Below are 23444 nucleotides of genomic sequence, written 5' to 3' on the forward strand. Positions count from 1 at the left end.
CATCAAATTCGTGCCAAACCCAACTCCTCACCCCCAGAGACTTTTGTGTCTTCTTCTTCTTCATCTCTGCAAAAGACTCCATCTTTTCTCCTCCCCCAACTAACCCACAACCCAAGACCCATTTTTGACCCCAACCCATTTCGCCTGCAATGCTCAGAAACCTCCGCCGCCTCTTCTCCCGTCTCCGGTGGTCGTCCCGCCGCCGGTCTCGGAACAAAGTCGTCATCAAACGGTTCTGGAAAACGAACTCCAAGTCCCAATTCGAGCACGAACCCACTTCCAACGGGTCGTCATCGGCGACGGTTCACCCGAACGGCCAGCTGGGCTGGTCGGAAACTGAGAAGTCCAGGCCTATTCTGGTCGCCACTTTCAACGCCGCCCTGTTCTCAATGGCGCTGGCGATTCCGATGCCGGAGAAAATCGAGCAAGACGAAAATGGCGACAAGGTCGTAAAGAATTGACAGAATCAACCCCCATGAGGAAAAGAAACAGTTACCGGAGGCTGAAATCCAAGATGCAGATCAAAGATCCAAGATGCAGATCAAACAGTTCACCTTAGTTCTCTCTCTCTCTCTGTTCTTCTTTCTTCCTCTTTCTAGATCAAAGATCCAAGATGCAATTTTGAGAAACAAAAACAACCCAGAACTAAAATCAATCAAAACCCAGAAACCAAAACACACCACCACATTTCTATTAAATCAATACACAGAAACAAAAGTAATCCTCGTTCCAATTTCATAAAATTTCCAGAAAATCAAATCTAAAAGTCTTTGAATTTTTGTTCTAACTCTCTGCATATGATCATCGTGAGCTGCTTCTTTGCTTGGAGTCGAATCATCTGAATCACCAGTTTGATCTGAATCCTCACATATGCCGACAGAAATCCCATTCTCCTTTTTCTTCTCCGGCTCTTCCTGATTGGTCGACATCATAAACCGGAGAACCGGGCAAATCCCATGAACCTTCAACCACTTCTCAACACAATCGCCATGAAGCTATGCAAGTTATTCCTTGACGGCTTGACACAGACCCCTTGATGGCACCTCCGATCTCCTCTCCAACGTAACAACCAAACGACCAAAAGGAGTGGCATGTTGGGAAGGCCCTCCTAGATACACGACACACTTTCCCGGCATCCACTCATCGCCCTGCCCAGACCAGAGAACCCCAAATTGGGTTCTGTATCACAAGTTTCATCAAATCATTTTAACCCAAGTCTGGTTTCGGTGAAGGTCCTAAAGGGAGAAAAGAAGAGAACGATTTTTTATTATTATTACAGAGAAAGGGAAAATATATTTAGTAAAAAAAAAAAAAAAAGATTTAGACATGAAGGGACGAAAATATCCTTCAAAAATTGACAGTTGGCAAGTTCCGTAACGGAGGTAACGGCCATATGTACCAATCCTCGGTCGGGCAAAGAACCTCAGGTACCGTAGTGATATTTTTTGAAGTTCAGGTACCAAAAGTTATAAAGAGGAAAAGTTCAGGTACCATACGGACCATTTTCCCAAAAATTAATAGGGCTAATTACTGTTTAGTACCCTGTGCTTTTGGTCCAACATCAATTCAGTCCCCCGACTTCCAATTTAATCAAAAACACCCCCACACTATTATTTCTCCATCCAATAGGTCCATTCGCCAAAAATCAGTCAATTTCAGCTGTTTTGGTGCTGACATGGCGATCCAACTCAGCCCAGGTGGGGCCCACATCAAGGCGAATTGACCAAACTGACCCTGGCTCTAATCTAACACATAGACGATCTCCCCAAATCCCATTACGGCTCCTGCCTCCCTCATTACGCGATCTGAAACCCTAAAGAAAGCCCCAAATCGCATCCCTTTGGAGAAACCCAAAATTTGGAGAACACCCAAGCAATAGATGGTTGGTGAAGAAGGAGAAGGCTATATATTGAAAGCGAAGCCCTAAAATCTAGAAGGAGACGGTCGATTGATAGCTGGAGAAGGTTTCGACATGGCCGATGGTGCGCTTGATGTTTGGATACCCAGAAAAACGGAGGATGGAGATGACATCCCTCATTACGGTGAGTGTGGGTTTAGTGTTTTGCATTACGGTGGTGAGGGATTAAATAATTTCTGGTTTAAGTTTTGAAATTTAGTGTTTCAATGTTTCGAAATTGGGGAAAAATGGTTTCTGGGTTTTGTTTGAATTCTTCCAACGTGGGAATAAGCTTTACGGTTTTAGAGTTTGGAATTTTTTAAAGGATTTGAAACTTTCAGAAATGGAAAAAAGGGGTTTGAGGTTAGGGTATGAGATATTTGAAATTTGAAACCTGGGTTTACAATTTCTGTTTCTGATATGGGTTTTAGAAGTTTAATCCCAGCATGCTTTACTGATATGGGAAAAAAGGGTTTGAGGTTAGGGTTTCAATCTGATCTGATATGGGTTTTAGAAGTTTTGAAATCTTCTAACTTACAGGTTGCAGAAACGTGCTTTAATCCCGACACAACAAAGTACAATATAAAACAACAAAGTTACCCTTTCCAGAAACATGGCTTTTCTATTCTGACTATTTTTGTCGCATATAGATTTAGCTTCTACTTTTTGTTTCATACTTATTGAATCACAATAATTGTGAACAATAGCCTGCAATTGTATACCACTAATACTTTTTCAAGTACGAATTGTTGTCTGTTTGTGAAGGATTGACCCTTAAAGTAGGAGATTAAAGTAAGGTGGTGCATGTGAAAGTTGTTGGGGATAATGAATGAGGGTTTTAATATTGTTGTAGTTATGGTTTTGATATAGTTGTTGTTGGATGTGGTCCTTCTTTGTCTTGTTTGCCCACTTAGCAGTGTTTTTATAAGTGTCCTATTGTTGGGTAATAACTGACAGGCTATTTTGTTTTTTTTTTCCATGCAGATGGCCCCGATTACTTCACAATGAAGATATATCATGGGGGTAACATACTTGGAAACAAGTACGTTGGTGGGAAGATATCCTTCTATGATTATGCTGACAAGGATAGGATGTCGTTGACTGAGTTAGATAACATGGTCCAAGGGTTGAACCCAGATTATGCAGGTACTAGGATTGATTATTGGTGGAGTATAGGAACAAAAGATGATGCTTTGACAAAAATAGATTCGGATGCGGATGTGTGCACTATGCTATGTTGTGTACCCGAAGTGAGATTGGTTGTTGTGTACTTGGATCATATTCATGAAGGTGATGAGAGCTCGGGTGAAGATGAACTCTATATATATCCAGCTGGTTTTGATATGTTTAGTCAGTCCGGATCTACTGGAGTTGTGATTGAAGAGCTCCCTGATGAGCCGAGAAAGAAGGCTACATGTGTGATTGAGGAGATTATTGAGGAACCAAAGCTGGCTATAGTCATCAGAGAACCTGAAGTCTCCATCCCAACTCAAGGCAGCAAAGTGGCTGAAACAGATCCAAAAGATAAGGGTAAAGGAAAGATGTACCCCGAGGTAGGTCCTGTAGCAAACAGTGTTGATGGTGTAAGTGGTCTAGATGAAGAGATGCTTGAAGATATAGATATTCTAGATTATATGCAATCATTTGGGTTCCATCCTGAACAAGAAGATGAAGTGGATAGCAGTGAGAGTGATGAGGATGATGAATACATACCCGCTGCTGAAGATGATGAATATTATCAGTATGGTGTTGATGACGACGATTGGTTCGAGGAAGCTGATATAGGGTTTGAGGTTAATGACAATGGTGAATGGGTTGGACCAAGTAAAGAAGTTGTTCTGCCTTTGGAGATGGAAAGTGGAAAAGAGTTTGAAGATCATGAAGATATGTTTGGATCAGCCGAGTCCGATGAAGAGAGATTGCGGCCTGCTTTGGATTCTGATGGTGAAGAGGAAGTACCATTCCCTGAGTTTAATCCAGAAACAGATATGAAGGACCCGGTCTTCAAGAAAGGGATGATATTTGGCAGCGCTGCGATTTTGAGAGAGGCTATAAGGGAGAGGGCTATTAGAGATGGTTGGGAGGTATATTTTATCAAATTGGAAGGCAATTGTATGCATGTCATTTTACCACTTTGAGGACTAATATTACTATTTTGAGGACTCATTTTATCACTTTTAAGGCAATTGTATGCATGTCATACGTTAACACATTGTAGAATTTTCCTTTCATTAAGATCCAGTTGTTCTAATGTAAATAAAATGAATAAATAACAAAGATTGATTCTTTGTTAAATAAAAGACTCTTGTAAGACATTATAGTTTGCCTTTTAAATGTGCTACTACTGCTCCAGTAGCTATAATCATTTATGAAATGTGTGGTCCTCTTCAGATCAAAATGTGAAACACTTGAACAGATTTACTTAAAATACAGGAAGAAAACAGAGGGAGCCCCATGGAATGAAGAAAGTTTAATTTAGCCCCAGTGAAGGACGTGTGAAAACAGAGGGAGCCCCACTTTAAGGACTCATGTTACCACTTTGAGGACTAATATTACTATTTTGAGGACTCATTTTATCACTTTTAAGGCAATTGTATGCATGTCATACGTTAACACATTGTAGAATTTTCCTTTCATTAAGATCCAGTTGTTCTAATGTAAATAAAATGAATAAATAACAAAGATTGATTCTTTGTTAAATAAAAGACTCTTGTAAGACATTATAGTTTGCCTTTTAAATGTGCTACTACTGCTCCAGTAGCTATAATCATTTATGAAATGTGTGGTCCTCTTCAGATCAAAATGTGAAACACTTGAACAGATTTACTTAAAATACAGGAAGAAAACAGAGGGAGCCCCATGGAATGAAGAAAGTTTAATTTAGCCCCAGTGAAGGACGTGTGAAAACAGAGGGAGCCCCACTTTAAGGACTCATGTTACCACTTTGAGGACTAATATTACTATTTTGAGGACTCATTTTATCACTTTTAAGGCAATTGTATGCATGTCATACGTTAACACATTGTAGAATTTTCCTTTCATTAAGATCCAGTTGTTCTAATGTAAATAAAATGAATAAATAACAAAGATTGATTCTTTGTTAAATAAAAGACTCTTGTAAGACATTATAGTTTGCCTTTTAAATGTGCTACTACTGCTCCAGTAGCTATAATCATTTATGAAATGTGTGGTCCTCTTCAGATCAAAATGTGAAACACTTGAACAGATTTACTTAAAATACAGGAAGAAAACAGAGGGAGCCCCATGGAATGAAGAAAGTTTAATTTAGCCCCAGTGAAGGACGTGTGAAAACAGAGGGAGCCCCACTTTAAGGACTCATGTTACCACTTTGAGGACTAATATTACTATTTTGAGGACTCATTTTATCACTTTTAAGGCAATTGTATGCATGTCATACGTTAACACATTGTAGAATTTTCCTTTCATTAAGATCCAGTTGTTCTAATGTAAATAAAATGAATAAATAACAAAGATTGATTCTTTGTTAAATAAAAGACTCTTGTAAGACATTATAGTTTGCCTTTTAAATGTGCTACTACTGCTCCAGTAGCTATAATCATTTATGAAATGTGTGGTCCTCTTCAGATCAAAATGTGAAACACTTGAACAGATTTACTTAAAATACAGGAAGAAAACAGAGGGAGCCCCATGGAATGAAGAAAGTTTAATTTAGCCCCAGTGAAGGACGTGTTGTACGCTTTTTCTCCTCCTCGAGCTTGTTTTTGTCCCACAGGGTTTTTCACTCGAGCAAGGTTTTTAACAAGACAACGGATGAAGCGCCACCACCAAGTTTGAGCGGCACAAGGGGGAGTGTTGAAGAATGTTGACATTTGTGTGCCTTATCAAACTAGGATTAGTTTTATGATTGTAATAGGAGAGAAGGTTCTAGAATTCCTAGTCCTATTCGAAATAGTTTTTCTTGTAACATTAGAATATGTACTTTGTAATCCCTATATATAGGGCTTCTATTATTTATAGTGAAACACACAATTCTCTCATTAATCTCCCTTGCATCCTACATTCTAAAACAAAATGAACAATGTCCTGCCCCAGTGGCCCAGACCTAACGGGTGGAAACAAACATAAAAAAAAGCAGTGAACAGTGTTCTGACCAAGTGACCAAACGAGTGAACTTGTTCTTACCATTGCAACACATTTGTTTCCATATTCCTTTATACCCCCTTTTTTTTTTTGATGGGTTGCCGACTTCTGGAAATAGCAGGGGGCTACATACAAAATTGATCACTTAAAATGTAACTCGAGATATTCGACTTACAATTGACAAAACAAATAACAACATTATAAAATTAGCATTTTTCTTTTAATTTTGGACCTAGATTTTAATTAAAAACTAAACAACGTGATGTATAGGAAGTTAGTAATAACTAGTAGTATACACACCTGAAAAGCTAGCTCAAGCAATCGGATGAGGATCAAGGTTGATAATTTGTTGCTTCAAATGCCGCACTAGCACGTACCAAACTCTAATCTCTTAAAGTTAAGTTTTGTCTCTTCCTCACTGCAAACCTCCACCAACTTCTTTGCTGTTTCTCTGGCTTTGGCCGGAAATGAGGACTCAAGGAGCAATATAAAAAGGTTGTGTAACATCTGAAAATGCTCCATCTCTCTCTCTCTAGCTCTTTCCCGTCCTTTGCTGTGACTTCTTCTTCTTCCCTTTCCTTATTTTGTTTTGTTTTTCTTTCTATGAATAACTAACTCTTTAATAGTTAGGGGTTTGTAAAAGCCCCAAATCATGATTGTAAACTTATTTATCTATTGGATGTGACCTAATTTCTATTTCTACATTAATTGATGAATTCTATTTATGTTTAAATTGGTGCGCAACTTAGTATGCATATTTAGGGTTCTATTGCTATGAATAACATTGCTTTTTTCTTTTTAAGAAGGTCATTAAGAGTTCTAAGTAGTGAATTGTCTATAAGGTAAGTGATTAGGTTCCTAGATTAATTAAGATGTGTCTTACTCATGATGTCTTGTGGTGTCTCATTTTTCTTATTCTTAATGATTTCTTTGTGTTAAATGTAGAGTTGCGTCAACCTAGATTGCATTTAAAAAATAGTTTAGGTGTAGAGAGTCTCCCACCTAGCATACACATAAACAAAAACAATAGATTAGTTCTAACGGTAAATTAGCTTGAGCACCTTCATCCGTAGATAAATAAAATTAGGTTGAACATGAATAGTTTGAATGATTGATTGGTGGTGGATGCAAATCCCCTAACTTGTTTTTCAAATTCATGAATCACCCCCTTTTTATTATTATCTTTATTAAATTATTTGATCGATCAAAACATCTTCTAAAATCGTCAAACTTTGTTAGTAGTTACTTTGTTGTCTCTGGAGTCTGTCTGTAAATTTTCATGACATTTAGAATAGTTTAGTGTAATCTGCTAGTCAGATCTTTCTAACTGGACAGTTTAGGTTTATCTTGGTTTGAGTCTTATGTTAGATTATTGTTAGACCACTTTTGACATTCTTGTAGGATTAAGTTATAGGCATTTTTGTGCATCTATTTAGGTGGACAGAAATAAACTATCATCGGGTAGAATGTTTCATGTACTCTGTGGGCTTTGGGCTCTAAATTACAATACTACAAGGAAAAACCCCTTTAGAGACAAAACTGTTTTGTCGCCAATTAGTACAATTTTGTTACTAACCAGTATAGGTGACAAAATGATTTTGTCGCTAAATTTATCGGGTATTTCTAGATGTACCCAGCAAATATCTTAGTATACCCAGCATAAAAATTATTTTATCACATTTCCAGTTTTACCCCTATTTCTATTTTTACTAAAATCGTCAAACGCCTACCTCACCTCTCCTACCTCCAAACCCTGCATATCAAATTATCCGGCTGATCTTTCTCAGTAATCCGTCAACCCTCCATTTGATGCAATTCTCTAACTAAGGTTTTCTTAATTTGCTCCTTCCAAAAACACCCATGTTTCATGTTGGAGTGGTTTCAACAGTTTTGTCGAGAACTTTCATTGTTGGGTTATTGCTGTCTCTAGATGAAAAAATTCCTTGTTCAAGAGTAAAATCCAATTAAAGATTTAATTGATCATAAGCAAGTAATAGTACCTAGTAATAAATTAATTGCAATAAGAAGGAATTCTCCAGAAACATCTTGATCTAACGAATCGAAACAAAGAAAGTTTCATCAAGAACCAAGTGTATGAATATGATTGCACTGAGCTTTCATTAATTAACAGATACATGTCCATTTTAGTTTCGGTCAACTCGAACAATTAATCTATATGTATATAGAGGCCAATGATCGGAGAGAAACCGGGAACTATGGTTCCTTGGAAGAATTGAAGCGGTGTCGAAGTGGAATCAGGACAGAGTGCTGGGTATAATTAGGGGTAAAAATAGAAATCGATGATAAATTTTTGTGTGTTGGGTATACTTAGATTTTTGCTGGGTACATTTAGAAAGACCCAAATTTATCTCTAATACAGCGTGACAGATTCTCATTAATGACAAAAGGTAAATTTTGTCACCAAAAAAGATCATAGACAAAATTTTGTTCGTCTCTAATTTCCTCCATAGTTGTCTCCCTTCCTGTCTAGAATTCCCGGGAATTCATGATATATGGCGGGAAATTGACTGGATCCCAAATATAATATTTTCTTCTTCAGTTTTTATTAAATTAAATAACTGAAACATAATCGAAACCAACAACCAATTACAAACCAAAATAAGAAAGAGCATTATGGAACACAATTAAACTTCTTTTATTAGATTAAAAAAGAATTTTACATTGTACCCATCATAGTAAAAAGAACATTCCACTAAAAACAAAACAATTGTATTCAAACTTCATCTCCCTCTTTGCTCAGCAAAGCCTCGTCTCACAAAAGTGTGTCTATGATTAATCATGCAACCTCACAGAAACACACTTGTTCGTTAGTGTAAGCCATAAGATGGGAGCTTTCATCTATCCTCATGTGAGATTCTTGTTATAGCAGAAGAGAAGCCAGGTCGTAAGCACACATTCGAACAAATGCCCATGTCACAGATGGCAAGTACTTAGGATATCTCTGAAATAAACAAGGTAACAAACAATTTACAATTTACTCATGGTAAAAAGGAACAAATTCAAGACATCATTGAACTTTACACGAAAGTTATTAGGCATAATCAAAGAAACAATGGAGGAAATTGTACATAACTAAATAGGTGGGGGGAAAAAAAGAAGCAAGAAGAAGAAGAAAAAAAAAACATCTCAATTAGAGTCTGCAGGCTATCCAAATCAATGAATCATAATTAAACATGCCTGTGTGAAATTGTATATTAAACTAGCTACAATCTGTATCTTCTAAACTTCTAAAATGCCCATGTGAATTGTTTATGAATTAAACATAAAATCAGGGTTTTCATAACAAAACTGAGATAAAAGCATGAAAAAGAATTAACAGCGATCAACTTTTATCAGCACCATCAACATAAAGAATTCCAGTTAAGCTAAGAGATGCTCACCCAAAAAGCTACAGTTCTTACAGAAGTAACAAAAGCTTTGGCTCCCTTAGATTTATCCGGACTGGAACTGTGAGAAGTGTCCACATTACTAATGCCATCATATATATGACTGAGGATGAATCCCCTCGCCAAAGCCAATAGGACTTTCCATATAAAATGTATAAAGATCCCTAATTTGGGTGAAATTTATGATTTTCAGTTACATGATCTCAAAAATTTTGTTGATGAATGAAGAATGATAAGAGTTACCTGAAGTGGATACATCATCGTCCTGCTCAGTTGCTCTAGAACACACAATTGGCAGACTGTCGAGAATTGGTGCCAAATTCAAATGGGAAAGAGGAAGAGTAACCTCGTGTTGTAAATTACTTCCCGGTAACAGGAGCCCGGCCCATCCCAGCACTGCAATAGATAGCAACACTGTGATCCCTGGAAAACCTAGGAAGAAAACCGAATCGAAATTTGATTTGGGGCTCCAAACCATCCCACCAAAATATATACCCAAACCAAATCAAATCGCACAATAACAAAACTATAATTGACGAATATGAGCGAGGAAAGGAGAAAACATTGGCAGGCAATATCATTTTCCATGGAGGTTGATTTCTGGTGGAGGCCGAGGTTGAGCGTCAAAGAGCAAGCGAGCAGTTGAGACGCAACTGTTCCAACTATTTTACTTATTTTCTAAACACCAGCACCGGACGACGTCGTACTCTTTTCCGCTTTCAGTGACAAAAATAGTTGTCCCCCATTTTGACAATTTTGTCTCTGAAAAAACAGTGAATTATGTTTCTTTAAAAGACAAAACTTTAGCGACAATATCAATATATCGTCACCCATGAGAGGTTAAGAAGACGAAATCTAGGTTTGTCACAAATAGTTTTGTCTCTAAATGGGTAATTTCTTGTAGTATACTAGTAAGAGCAATGACAGTGTCATGTGTGGTGAGAGTTTAGATTAGGGGTGGGCACTTGAAACCGGAAAACCGAACCCGACCCGGACCCGTCCCGAAAATTGCCGGGACGGGACGGTTTCAAAAATTAATTTTTCACTGTTTGGGCCCGTCCCAGCCCGTCCCGTTAAAACGGGACGGGCTTCGGTTTGGGTCGAAGGAATCCCTCAAAGACCCGACCCGTCCCGAAGTATTACAATTTTTTTTTTTGGCAATGACACCACTTGTTTTGTTAGAAAAAGGTTATGGAGGGGGAGAGCAGTAAGTTGGTTCCAGGTACTACAACAATTAGCAAAGGAGGCATCATTTGATAAACTATTAAAACCTTCCGGCCTTGCTACTAATTTGGAAAGTGGTAGTTGTTGTGAAATTTTAATTAAAACTCTCAAGCGCACGAATCGTCGTTAGTATAGTGTGCAAGTACGAGGTCGTTCCAACTGAGGATTGATAATCAATTTAAATCCTAACCTAATTAATCCAAACATAAAAACACATAAACAATCAAACTAAAGAATATATGGTTTTAAGGTTTTCTACTAAACAAATAATGTGAAAATTAAATAAAGAAAGAAAGAAACAAATAATGATAAAAGCTAGGGTTTCAGAATCAACCACTGAATCAACCACTAACAATCCTATTTATGTTTCAATGCAATTAACAGATTCTTTTATTTCTCTAGATGATAATTCCCGTATCTAAGTCCTTCTCAGGTACTCTAGACCATAGTTTTCCTTAAGTGTATGATGCTTTCCCTCTCGGGTAAAGATCTTGTATCCTAACTATGCAGTTTATCCTTCTCAGGTATAAATTTAACATGCAAGACTCATTACGTTTTAGAAAACAAGGGAATCAAGCAAACCATTAGTCTTTCTCAAGTAATAATGTAATTTACCACTCTTAATCACAAGAAGCTAATCAAATTATATTGCATCTCTGCTTTAAATTTGTCTTCCAATTACTATATGCAAAGCCCTAAGGTGATCAAATTAAAGAACTTAAACATAAAGCATCAATTCAAATAGTGATTAAGCATTCATCATAAAGAAACTATAAATCCATCAATAAAACATCAAAGTACATAAACAATCATGATAGGGCATCATCCTAACCCTAGAAAAGGGTTTAGCAAAATATATCTAAGTAAAACATAGGAAAAATATAAAAGAATGGAAATGAAAAGAAAGGAAAGATGGATGAGTCGTCTCCACTCCTTAGGTGTCTACATTGTGCTCCCGAGACTCTCCCTCATGTAAATTCGTTTCTTCATTTGGAATGGGAAAACCTTGAAATATCTCTTGTAGAAGTAGGAATAAGTTCATCATTGAATCCTCATCTGAATTAAATTCCTTGAAACATTAGGATTGACGATCTTGTGCCACGGAACTTGAGTTCTCCACGAATGGGTGTAAATTCCCGAGCAGATTTCCTGTCTGACCTATCTTCACTCAAATAATCATAACTTCCTCCAGAAGAATCGAAATCAAGATCCGTAAAATTCTACAGAAAATAGACATCCGTAGCTTTCCAATGATATAAAGCTCATTGTCTGATTCGATCTGGGTAACTCCCAGTAATTCGGTGAAGTTGGGTGTTCTGCACAGGCAGATATTTTTTTTTTTCGGGATGTCCTGGTCCCGACCCGGTCCCGTTCGGGTTCGGGATGGTCGGGATCAATTCTCAAAAAGTGCCCGACCCGTCCCGTCCCGTCCCGAATTTTATTTCCGGGTCCGGGACCGGGATCACCACAATTTCGTCCCGTCCCGTCCCATGCCCAGCCCTAGTTTAGATTCGTTTCATTGTGTGCCATTTTTAAGATCATGATGATGATGAGGAAATAGACTCGGCGCCAACACCATTTATTTACATAATTGATAGCTGCTTTGAACAAGTTGTCTCCAATCATACATTGTTTTCTTTGCTAAAAAGAGAATCATACATTTTTGTAGCATTTCTTTTTTCTTTTTCTTTGCTGTTTCTGATGTCATCATGATGATTGATGTAAGGTCGGGTAAAACCAAAAACTATTTGGAATGAAGTTAATGAAAACAATCTGAACAAGCCCCTTTTTTCAGCAGGCTCTAAGCTTGCATGTTTCATGTCCTTTGCGGGCTTTGGGCTCTAAATTACAATAGAGATCTTACAAAAGACACACTTTTTTTTTTGGGGTCGATAATGAGAATTCATTAAGCCACAAGGGCAAGCAAAGAGGAATACAACCAAGAAAGCAACACTAAGCAAACGCAAAGGCAAGAAAAACAACAGACACACTTGGTGCATCAAAAATGCTAATGGTGAGAGTGGACTTTTGACTTTTTTGATGACTATATATATAACTCAAATATCGACATTTTCTAAGTTATCAACGATCAGTCCTGTAAAAGAACATTAAAAACAAAAACCGGTTAGTCATAAAATATGCACAAAAATTATATAAAATGAAAATGAAAATTATAGTAATTGCTATGATGTTTGGTCATAATGAACATGTCCTAGCACACGAAACCTAACTAATACTAAAGATGCATGCAAAAATTACTAGATAAGCCTGCATTATCAATGGGTTAAAGAGGAGCTATATACCTTGTAACTCCGCTGCGGCACCTTCTTAAACGTAGCCCACACCAGATCAACGTACAACGGAAACTGTGCTATGGCGAAAAACGACACCGGCAAACACGTTATTGCATAAACCGGAAACGCCGCGTATTTCAGCTCATCTTTCAGCACGAAGAAGTGTCCGGCGCAAAAAGATACCAGCATCGCAGCGATGGACACAAACAGCGACGTCAGGCCAAAAAGGAGCTTCCTCGGCAGCTCTTTCCCGAAGTCCCTCTCCTGATACCGTGACGTCAGAATGGCCAGGAACATCACCATTGCCGTGACGGAGAAGCAAAGGGCGACGAGAGAGGCGATGCTGAAGACGTCGAACGCCGGCTGGTTTTCGAAGGTGGGCTTGCCGTTTTCCTCTTTTGTGCCGCCGGGGACGGTGGATGCGGTGGCGAAGGCGACGGTGGCGATGAGGGCGGCGACGACGGAGCATGATTGGGAGGTGTTGGCCAGCCAATTGCCGCCGTCTTTAACGATCTCTGTGTGGGTTTCGGTGAAGATGTCCCTTGCGGTTTGGCTTTTCTGGTTGTAGCGGACGAAGAAGTGGAACGGCATTGAGTTTTTCACGAACTGCACACGAAGTGTCCGACGTAAGTACTCAATGAGTTTTAAGTTTTCTTTATTTTCATTTCGGTAGTGGATGGGTTGGTCTATAATGCATTAATAAACTGATACATCAGTGGATTAGTTCATTTTATATGTAGATTAGTTTGAAATCAAGCCATGTTAGTCTATCTATATATGCATGAAATCATTTTACATTTTTATGGAACTAGTCTACTTGCCTGCCGTATTAATAATATTACAAGATTAGTAATCCCAATTCACCAAATGTTCACAAAATTATTTTTTCTTCAACAAATTTAGAAGCATTTTATTATTTCGAACAAGTGAGATAATGAAGACCCTATGAAAGATTGGTTTGAGTACTTGTTAGTTGTTACCTCATGCCACTTGATTTCCCATTGCATTTGCAAGGCAGCACCGGGAATTAGCCAAGGCTTGTAATCTCCCAACTTTGCTGCAAGGTGTAATGCACTATTGCCATCTTTATCCACTTTGCAGAAAACGCTTTCTCTCATGATCTTTCTCTTTAGCAAGAGTTGGTACACATGGGGTTGCGTGTGCTCCACAGCCAACAGAACTATATTCTTTTTCTGTGCATTAAGGTCATGTATGGCCACTGGAAAATGTTCTAGGATCTTCTCGACCATTTCAGTCACGCCATTCTTCGCAGCAATCAATATCGGTGTTTCCTTCTTTTCCAGCTCATAAGGGGTTTTATTCTGTGTCACTTCTGACCCTATGTACATATATAGTTACATAATTTAATTACCGGCCTCTATAGCCATTTAACCAAGTGACAATCTGACATAGACTAACTGAGTTTGGTCATAAGAAAAGTTGTTCCTTTTTGTTCCTTTTATGAAGATTTGATTAATCATTAATAGAGACTAGAGCAAAGTAATTACCTTCTCCAATGACTCCTTCTGGTACTTGAATGTCTCCAAGGGTGATATGGTGGCCACCATCAGAAATTTTGTAAGGCCTTGTTTCATCCGTTGTTGCTTCCTGCGGGTTCATACCACTGTCTTCATATTCATACATTAAAGCTTTTTCTAATAGCTTGTCCATGATCTGAACAGCCCATTTGTGCTTTTCTTTCTTGTTCCTTATCTTCTGTATCTCCGTAGACCCTTCAAACATTAAAGGAAAAAGTATATATCTTGTAAGCAATTACATGATCGACTTTTACAGACATATATACTCAACTTAATGTAAGGAAATATTGGTGTAGACTCATCACCAAGATACCATAAGATGGGAATGTTGCCATACCTAGTCCAAGAACAATCAGCATTGCCTTTGATAAAAGCTTGACATAATCAAAGCAGGCATTGTAATGACCTGGATTTCCTCCTTTAGGTTCAGGGTTCTCTGGATCTGTAGATCCTTTTCCTGCAGGAATATTCGTTCCCTGCATTCTATGGCCGTCTTCTTTACGAGTAACTACAAAAGAGTAGTACAGTACTTTAATACAGAATAATCATTCTCTTCTTACATAGAATCCATAGGTGTTGATGTTTAAATTGATTTAATTAATTTACAATTTTACATACCTAATGCTTTAGCCATCTTCCAGAACACTAGCAAGAAGTTGATGCAGGTTTTATAGTTTTCTGGGTATTCTGAAGCCTTTTCAGAGTTAATTGTCTTAATTACCCGCTCATGGAAGTGATCTGCTTCTTCCACCTTCAGCTCATCGATCAATATACCTTTGAGATAACCAAACAGAAGACTGATAAGCAGTTAACTCAATACACAAGATCCGGAATCGTTTGATCGATCACTCTACAGTTAATTTGTACTTACAGTGGTAAATGATTATGCTCCAAGGTCTAAGGTGGCTACCACTTTTAAAGGCAGAAGGCTTACTAGCCAGAAGATGGAGAGGGGAAAACCCTACTTCATTAACAGAATTAACTAGACCTTCATACAGTGCTATTATCTGAAATGCCAAATCTGTGAACCAGAAGTCAGTTTGTTATTTCATATCATCAAGGTACATATAGCTCATATATGTAAGGGATCAAACTACTTAAAGTGCTTATAATTACCAAAGTAGTCCCCAGCAATTGCACGATGCAAGATAGTCTCTCCATCTTCCCTCCTACAGTAATTGTAGTTTGGAGGAGACTTGTCAGAACTCTGAGGAGGAGACTTGTCAGGATTCTTAGGAGGAGACTTGTCAGGATTCTTAGGAGTACAAATGTAGTGGAGACACAAGAAGGCATCTTTTTTACCATGGAGAGCAGCCAAGAAGAGAGGCGTCTCTTTATCTTTGTTGAAAATACCAACCAAAGAAGCACGACCTTTGGCAATGCATTCACACATTCTCACATTCCCCTGTGCTGCAGCCAAATGGAGAGGGGTGTTCCCTCGCTCATTTTGGATTTCCAGCGCCTCCAGCGCCAGCTCCTTTTCGGAAACCAGGTTTACTAGTTCTTCAACACGTTCCTCTTGGCCATCTAACACTGCTATGTGCAATGCTGTGTCACCTGACTTGGTGATCCTTGCCTTGTGAGCCTGCTTGTTTTGCCTATATGCTCGGACAACTTCTTCCCATTGGCTTTTCATGGCTGTCTGGAACAAGTATTTCTTGATGCTCTCACTGTCCATGCCGGTCATGGTATTTCTGGCAGAAGACATTTCTTCCCTTCGAGGTAGCTATAAGTGGAAGTGGCAACTAATACTGACGTTTGTGCATATATTTATCAACACAAAAAGGACTGAAAGAATAGTATTCAGTGTGCATCTTAAGGGGCCGGCCTATCAGACTTGCATCCCAAGTAAGTTTTATATTCCTGTTCCAATGCATTTCATGCTAGAATCTCATCATTACGCCGGCGAAGAAAGAAAAGGATTTTTTTTTTTTGATCGAAGAAGAAAGCAAAGGTTGGCAAATTCTCTCTTTAGTTGCGTACCCTTTTACTTTGGCTGGTTATTTATCTCTATCCTTTACACTTCATTACGTGGCAAACTCCTCTTTATTCCATTCTTTTGCCACCCTTTACACTTCCTTACTCTTACTAGCGCAACACACATGTTAATTACAATTTTTCTTCATACACATAATAATGCAAAATGCACAAAAAACTCATGCCTCAACAGGCTCAAAGCTTGAAAACAGTACTGCACGTCTGCTCCTTACGTCTTCTCAATTTCAAAGATGGTGTTAAAATAGGGTGCATAACTGCATACTGATTTATATATCGATATATACACACAATACATTTGGTGTTGCGCAGAATGATACAATGCAAGCAAACTCTAAACTCGCGATCTTTAGGCAAAAAAAAGAAGCAAACTCTAAACTCTAGCTAGCATTACAAATGGTAGAGGTAAACATAGCTCAAAAGTTGCTAGCAGTAAATTTATTAATTTAACGGAATACATATCTATTGGGATTATTATTTGTTAGCGCTTTCATATAATAGTGCAATGCGCATAAAACTGACATCTTAACACTTACAAAGAGGCTTAAACCTTAAGTGAAGATACTGCACCTTTACGTCTTCCCTACACAAAAGGAAAAAGAGTCATTTATGGGCATTCGGCACGTCAACATTGGTGCCACTCCTCTCAATGGGGCTTCAAGCTGCATAACATGATCTTTGAACCTCCTGCAAACACTTACCACTGCATATCAACCAAATCAACAATAAAAGGAATGAGAAAACTCCATTCAGCAATGTTCTTTAGTCAGACAATTTAGCAACCTTTAAACAAGTCAACTAAGAAAGAGGAAAAACTAAAACATTTCTCAGGTGCCAATTGAATTTGCACCTTATCACAAGAATTGATAAATCTGGCAGTGGGCAACACCAGCGCACTAGCTTGCTCCTTTGAAAATGCAGCAGAAGTGCATGCTTCCCTGTCAACATGTACATACACACCCACTGTAAATAGTCAACTTCAACCGATTTTCCAAAGCCAGCAACTAGGTTAAATCTTAAAACAATGAACCAGACACTATAAACAGTATTGACAATCAATAGTTTGACTGCAAAACCAATTTGAAAGGTAAAGTAACAATATCTATGACATCAGGAACCTATTTCCATCCCACATGAGAAAGGTATAGTAACCCCTGCATTTATGAAACTACATGTATCTGGGAACCAATGTGATGAAGATGCTGGATTAGTGCCAAAACAAAAAGAGATATCAAAAGCAGTCATATCAAATACCTCATAAATTCAAAATGCAAGCTCTCATTCTCTTCCAAGCAAAACTAGACTACTCGTTTATTGTCCTGCACGAAAAAACCCCGAACCATTATTAAGCAAACTAAGCTCAGACAAAGTAAAATTTCCGCTTTTACATTTTAGTTACATGCATCAGGTTCCAACAAAAAAATATCACTTAAAAGAGAAAGACAAAAAGTATAGAGCGAGACAAAGATTCACTTGGCGACGACAAAGAAGGAAATCACTGCACACAAACTATTGATACCCATTTTAGTTACATTACACAAATTTTTTTTTTACCCATTCTAGATCAATTTGATCGTAAATAAGGTTGGTAAATGGAAGACATAAGATTGGTGGTCACTTATTGAGACTAACAAATAAAAAGATGGGACTTATGGACAATGATATAAGGATAGCAAGATAAGGGTGTGTTTGGTATGGCTGTGCTTTTTAGAAAAGTTGGCTTATGCTTATTTCTGATAAAAAGTAGCTGAAAAGCAAAGCAGCTGAGTGTTTGGTAAACTGGTTTTTTTTTAAGTGCTGTCAGTGGCAAAAAGCAGTGGCAAAGTGTTTGGTAAACTCAAACTGGCTTGTGCTTTTTGTTTGTGGAATGACCAAATTAGACATGTGATATTATTTTACTTTGATTGTTTGGTAATACAATGTTGATCAAATGCTTTTGTTATTATTTTTAGGAGTACCCTAAAAAAAAGGAACCTTTCCTCTCCCCAGCCGTTTCCGGTTAAGAAGATGTGAAAGCGCTTCTCTCTATATAAGAACGGTGCGTTCCGAGGTGTGTATACATCACACATCCTAGATCAAGTAAAGACTCTGGGGTTTCGACAAGCCACTGCCACATCCTCGTTCTTATTACTTTTTCAATATGAAAAAGAAAAAAATGAAAAATGAAATCTTTATTATGTCCTTATTCATTGTTTCAACTTTCAATTTTTATAAATTATGGTGAGCATATGATTAATATTGAACAATTTTAAAAATAACTTATACAAATATATTAATAACATTAATAACAATTGGTTTCTGGTTCGCATCAAGTAACCACAAAAAATTTCATAACACATTCAAATGTTCAAGTTATTACGAGCACTCATCAAACTTTGAGTAATGCTATTTCTTATTATTTTCATTTCTTGTGCACCATGACCATGATATTCTTCTTCTACATCATCATCAATCTCTATCCCATGACTTGACCCATCACATTCTCTTTCTTCACCGTGAACAAAATGCCTATCACGATGTGCATGTCTCCGTATATAATTATGAAGTGTCCTTGTGGCAATGACAATCTTCACTTGTTTCACACGTGGCAATGACAATCTTCACTTGTTTCTCAAAAGCTATGATTAAAATTAATTGCAAACATCAACTGTCCAAATGTGCTTGCAACTTGTAATCTATCTAAAACCATTTGAAAATAGGATCAGAAAACTAGAAGTACAAATAATTCTCAGTAATGGAAGTACGAACAATTCTACAAATATGTAATGACTATTAAAAAAAATAAAAAACACGCTTTCAGATTTGCACAAAGCTCTTAAAACAATTTCACTACTACACAAGATATTAGTAGAGAGCATTATGGATAAAACTTGATCGAGTCTCTAACAGGAACAACAACCCCTTCATCTGGAATCTAATTTCTACTCAACAAATTAAACATTTCTCTAGCTATTTGTGTGTGCGCATATCATATACTTCTAGTGGCTATACCTCCCACCATTAGATTCAATGATTGGTAAGTGGTGTATCCACCAACCTTTTCTTATGTAATTTATATATCTTCAAAGTTTGACATGTCTAGTTAAGTCAATGTGTGCACAGTGCAAGCGTGTAATCACACACCTCTGAACTGCAAATAAAAAGGTAGAGTGCAGTGCTAACACCACTAGCTTCCACAATCATTTGAACACTCTGAATCCTCTTTCATCTCAGCATCGATTATTCTCTATTTGTGAATAATATACATCTGGAGACAAGTAGATGAAAAAATCTGCATAGGTCGAGTTTAGACCTTGCCAATAACTAATCTGACATATAACCATATTTTCCTGTCTTTCTCCCCTCGGAACTCTGTACTTCCAACCCAACTCCTACCAGATCAATCCTCTTTTCCTACCTCCCCATGTTCAATTCTCCTTCTTCTAGTGCCTGTACCTTCTAGTTATCTGCCAAACATACACTACTCAATTGTTCAAAACAAAAACAATAAAAAAGAACTGAGTTCTCCAATGATGGCAGAATTGATAAAACTAGGAAATGGGCTTGTGTTAAATGCTTTTGTTCATATCAGTGTTAGAAAGAGTCTATACCATGGTAGCAGAACCGTGCATTCCTGACGCACTCGACAAAGCCAATCAAATATATCCAATCTAGTTCTTCTATATATGACCCAACAAGCATTGGCTCGATTATATTTTCCTCCCTGAACGGAGAAGATTGAACACAACATTGAGCAGACAAACAAGATAACTTAGTGGTGCCATTGAGCAGACAAGTTCGAAGAAGAAGAAGAAGAAGAAGAAAAACCCAGATTTTGAAAGAAATAATAAATCAAAATCGACCGTAACCCAGATTTTTAATTGTCAGCAAATCCCAGACAATTTGCAACCTGCAATCCACACAAATACTCAACCAACAAAGACAAAACCCATTAAATTACATATGCTTTTCAAGCCATCCCATTCCCAATCAGAAAACCAAGCAAGGCAATTAAAAATTAACTATCATGAACAAACACAAGAGCTCCTAGATTGGAGTTTCCCACAAAAAATAAACTAAATCCAAACATATGAAATGAAAAAATTAACTTGCCACAAAACTCACAAACCAGAATGATGGAGAGAAAGAGCAGATCAAAGAAGAACCCAGATAGGGAATCATAGATTGAGAAATGAAAGATGAAATAGGAACTAAAATGGAACCGGGAGGAGTTATTAATACCTGCAGAGCTTTCGATTTTCATAGCCTGGTACGAAGATCTGGGGATTGGATTGAGGCTTCGAACACGAATGAGAGGAGGCAGTCAGCGAGATGCAAGAGCAGTGTTGTGGGCCCCGGAAAATTTATCGAGCTTAAATTGAGATCGTTCAACAAGTTATTTATTTACGATCTCGATAAATGTCAAGATGCTCGAGAAAATTTTCAGAAATTTTCATAAAGTGAAATCCTCAATTTAGGAGTTGGATAATAAGGTACACGTCACGACGAGTTCGTGGAAATTTTCGAGGAACTTTTCGGATACCGGAGGTAATTATTACAATATTTCAAAGTTTTGACATTTTGGAAATCATTTAAGAAAATAGAAAATGTCGTGGACCAATCTGGGCCGTCTGTTGACTCCACCGCTTGATCTCCACCGTTGGATTTGAGTTGTTTGGACTATAAATCCCGTGGAAGGGACCAGATTGCATCAGAAACATCGAGAGAGATTGAGAGAGGTCGACCCATTCTTGAGACTCGGCGACCCGATCACGTGACCCGACCGGAGTGACGCCGTCCGGCCACCGATCGACGACGCACGACCACCGATGTCTTCCTCTCGTCATCGCCGTCACGTCTGCGGTCTCGGACCGCCCATGCACTCGGCGAGGAGGGAGAATCGACGGTGAGAAGACTTGACTGCTCCGGTGAATTTCTGCTATTTCCGGCCTCCGTCTGGACCGCATTCGGTATGGAAATTCCTCTTCTCGTCTTCCTCTATCCGTCTGTGCAATTAGTTTTTGATTGGGATTAAGTTTTGATGGTTTCGCTCAAGTTTTAATGATGGGTGGTTTTGGGTGTTTTACGGGTTCTGTCGAAACCACCGTGTACGGCGGCTTTTTCTGGGCTCCTTGGTTTAATTTCGACGTTGATGATGAACCTACAGCAGGAACTCGGGCTTGGTCAATCTAAATTTCATCTATTGAGAAGTGAGATGCAAACCCGAGCGTGATCGAAGAGTAGCAAGACTATTAACCTGGAAACTAGAATGCTTCCTGCATGGAGTTTGTGTTCGCAGCAACTCAGACTTAATCACCATGATTCATGCAATTGAGGTAAATCTCAGTTTTTCACCTCAACTCAATGTGTAATGCTGTTGCTTTTGGCAGTAAAGGTATAGCCTCGAATTGGTGATTGAAATTCAAGTCTTGAAGTTGGAATGGAATTGTTGGATTTACAGAAATGTTTCTAGTTGTGTGTGGTGTTGACTAGTCAAGTTATTGAGCCGCAGTGCTACAGTGAAAATTTTCAAATCTGAATTGTTGCTCATGGTTCTTGACTTAGTACGACCACTGTAACTATTATATTGATTAGAATGGGGTTAAGAATGGAAGTAAATATGTGTGGTTGAATTGGACGTGGTAGTCTCCTTTTGTTTGGTTACTAATCATTGAAATTAACTAAGGTATGCTATGATATATTGGACAGAGGTGAAATGGACATGGCATAATGATGGTCTATTTATTTTGGCCTATCTGCATGTTGAACGTTCCACTTTGAGACTTTGGTAATTAAATAAAAAGTTAGTCATGGTTTATGTTACAAGGTTGGGTGCCCTTAGTAATTTCGGGTGCACCTAATGTGAAATGAAACTAATCCGATTTTGGTGGGATTACTCCGATATAGTTTGTAATTGGTCAAAAAGGGTTATTTGTAGTGATTGGTCAAACAATGGTCAAACCCTGGTCAAACCAGGAAAGGTTGGTTGGACGATTTATTACTCGTCGATATTTCGTATAATTGTTCAATAGATTATTAACTATCGAAATGTCGGAACTTAGGACTCCAGTTACCCGAGGAACGGAAGGTTCGCGACTCTCGGAGTACGTGAGAGAAAGCATCAGAATCCAGGTAGGGATTCAGGACTCTCCTCGGTTGGTGATTTTCTTTTATATTTTATTAATGTGATGCATGATAAGTGGTATGGGTTGGTTATGTAAAATGCAATGCATACTAACCAATCTATGAGAAAATGTGTGATGGCTTGAGAGCGAAGGGTGGCTCTGACTTCCTTGGGTTCGATCCCCTTAACCTCCGGAGGGTTAGTTACGCCAGTCGTCCGGGTATTCCGATTGTAATGACGGGCCCGGTACGTGTGTGTAGCTAGGTAGTGGACGCTCTCGCTACGCTTACCTGGTGATAAATTAATTTGAGGTAAGGTTGTGTAGTGGGTCTATGGGACCGGCCATCAGGTAATACTTGGATTTGGCGCCGTATTTATTTAAGCATCATGCATCGGTTTTCAAGTTGAAAATCATTAAAGTTTGTCGTTCTTTTATATATTTGGTTTAAATATGTTTTCATACTGGGCAGCCCAAATATTTGTTTATTGGTTTTAAGTCTAGTTGAGGTAGAGTTCCTGTTGAGCAGCGAGGACGAAAGCTCACCCCCTACAACAGTATGGATGCAGGTACTGTGCACTGGTGACGGGACAATGGCGGACGGAGCTGGGTGTGCGGAACAAGTTTGGTAAACCGCCTTCTGGGCTTTATACTGCTTTCTATTTCTCGAACTTTGTGTCCCGGAATTCTTGGGTCAAACGTGGTTAAATTCCTAGTCCTTAAATCTTGTGCCTCCTGAGTGAGCATTCATTTCAAGTCTGAACGAACAAAATGATTTTTGGGCAACTCAAAGATTTTCACCTCAAAAATATTTCTAGCTTTCGCTGTGTTTTACGAAAAGTTTTCAACAAAAAAATGCCTTGCGG

At 38.3% G+C, this 23444-nt stretch overlaps 2 protein-coding genes and 2 long non-coding RNA genes across 5 annotated transcripts; 1 reads left to right on the plus strand and 3 right to left on the minus strand.

Moving 5' to 3' along the window:
- Window positions 1-12420: 12420 nt before the first annotated feature.
- LOC133736452 (uncharacterized) lies at window positions 12421-16750 on the minus strand. The gene is made up of 8 exons (XM_062163939.1): window positions 15599-16750; window positions 15354-15503; window positions 15101-15256; window positions 14820-14990; window positions 14453-14677; window positions 13925-14283; window positions 12954-13550; window positions 12421-12745 (listed from the first exon to the last, which is right to left on the minus strand). The coding sequence occupies exons 1-8, from the start codon at window positions 16188-16190 to the stop codon at window positions 12740-12742; spliced, it is 2256 nt and encodes a 751-aa protein (XP_062019923.1). The 5' UTR covers window positions 16191-16750; the 3' UTR covers window positions 12421-12739.
- A 139-nt stretch (window positions 16751-16889) lies between these two features.
- LOC133736453 (COP9 signalosome complex subunit 3-like) lies at window positions 16890-18153 on the minus strand. The gene is made up of 3 exons (XM_062163940.1): window positions 17732-18153; window positions 17300-17415; window positions 16890-17180 (listed from the first exon to the last, which is right to left on the minus strand). The coding sequence occupies exons 1-3, from the start codon at window positions 17734-17736 to the stop codon at window positions 17050-17052; spliced, it is 252 nt and encodes an 83-aa protein (XP_062019924.1). The 5' UTR covers window positions 17737-18153; the 3' UTR covers window positions 16890-17049.
- A 1446-nt stretch (window positions 18154-19599) lies between these two features.
- Window positions 19600-20950, minus strand: LOC133740351 (uncharacterized). The gene is made up of 2 exons (XR_009861151.1): window positions 20699-20950; window positions 19600-20180 (listed from the first exon to the last, which is right to left on the minus strand). It is a non-coding gene; the product is annotated as an uncharacterized LOC133740351 (long non-coding RNA).
- A 128-nt stretch (window positions 20951-21078) lies between these two features.
- On the plus strand, window positions 21079-22094 carry LOC133739871 (uncharacterized). Of its 2 annotated transcripts, none has more exons than XR_009860868.1 (2): window positions 21079-21426; window positions 21624-22094. It is a non-coding gene; the product is annotated as an uncharacterized LOC133739871 (long non-coding RNA). The 2 variants fall into 2 exon arrangements; XR_009860869.1 differs by having other exon boundaries at window positions 21627-22094.
- The last annotated feature ends 1350 nt before the right edge of the window (window positions 22095-23444 follow it).

Source organism: Rosa rugosa, chromosome 3, assembly GCF_958449725.1.
Source record: "Rosa rugosa chromosome 3, drRosRugo1.1, whole genome shotgun sequence".
Taxonomy (NCBI): Eukaryota; Viridiplantae; Streptophyta; class Magnoliopsida; order Rosales; family Rosaceae; genus Rosa; species Rosa rugosa.

Coding starts and splice junctions, on each gene's coding strand:
- LOC133736452 (XM_062163939.1), bottom strand. CDS start 16,190: ATGTCTTCTGCCAGAAATACCATGACCGGCATGGACAGTGAGAGCATC. Junction 15,504..15,598: donor AATTGCTGGGGACTACTTTG/GTAATTATAAGC, acceptor TCTGGTTCACAG/ATTTGGCATTTCAGATAATA. Junction 14,284..14,452: donor AGAAGGAGTCATTGGAGAAG/GTAATTACTTTG, acceptor ATATGTACATAG/GGTCAGAAGTGACACAGAAT.
- LOC133736453 (XM_062163940.1), bottom strand. Junction 17,181..17,299: donor TCAATTGGCACCTGAGAAAT/GTTTTAGTTTTT, acceptor GTTGATATGCAG/TGGTAAGTGTTTGCAGGAGG.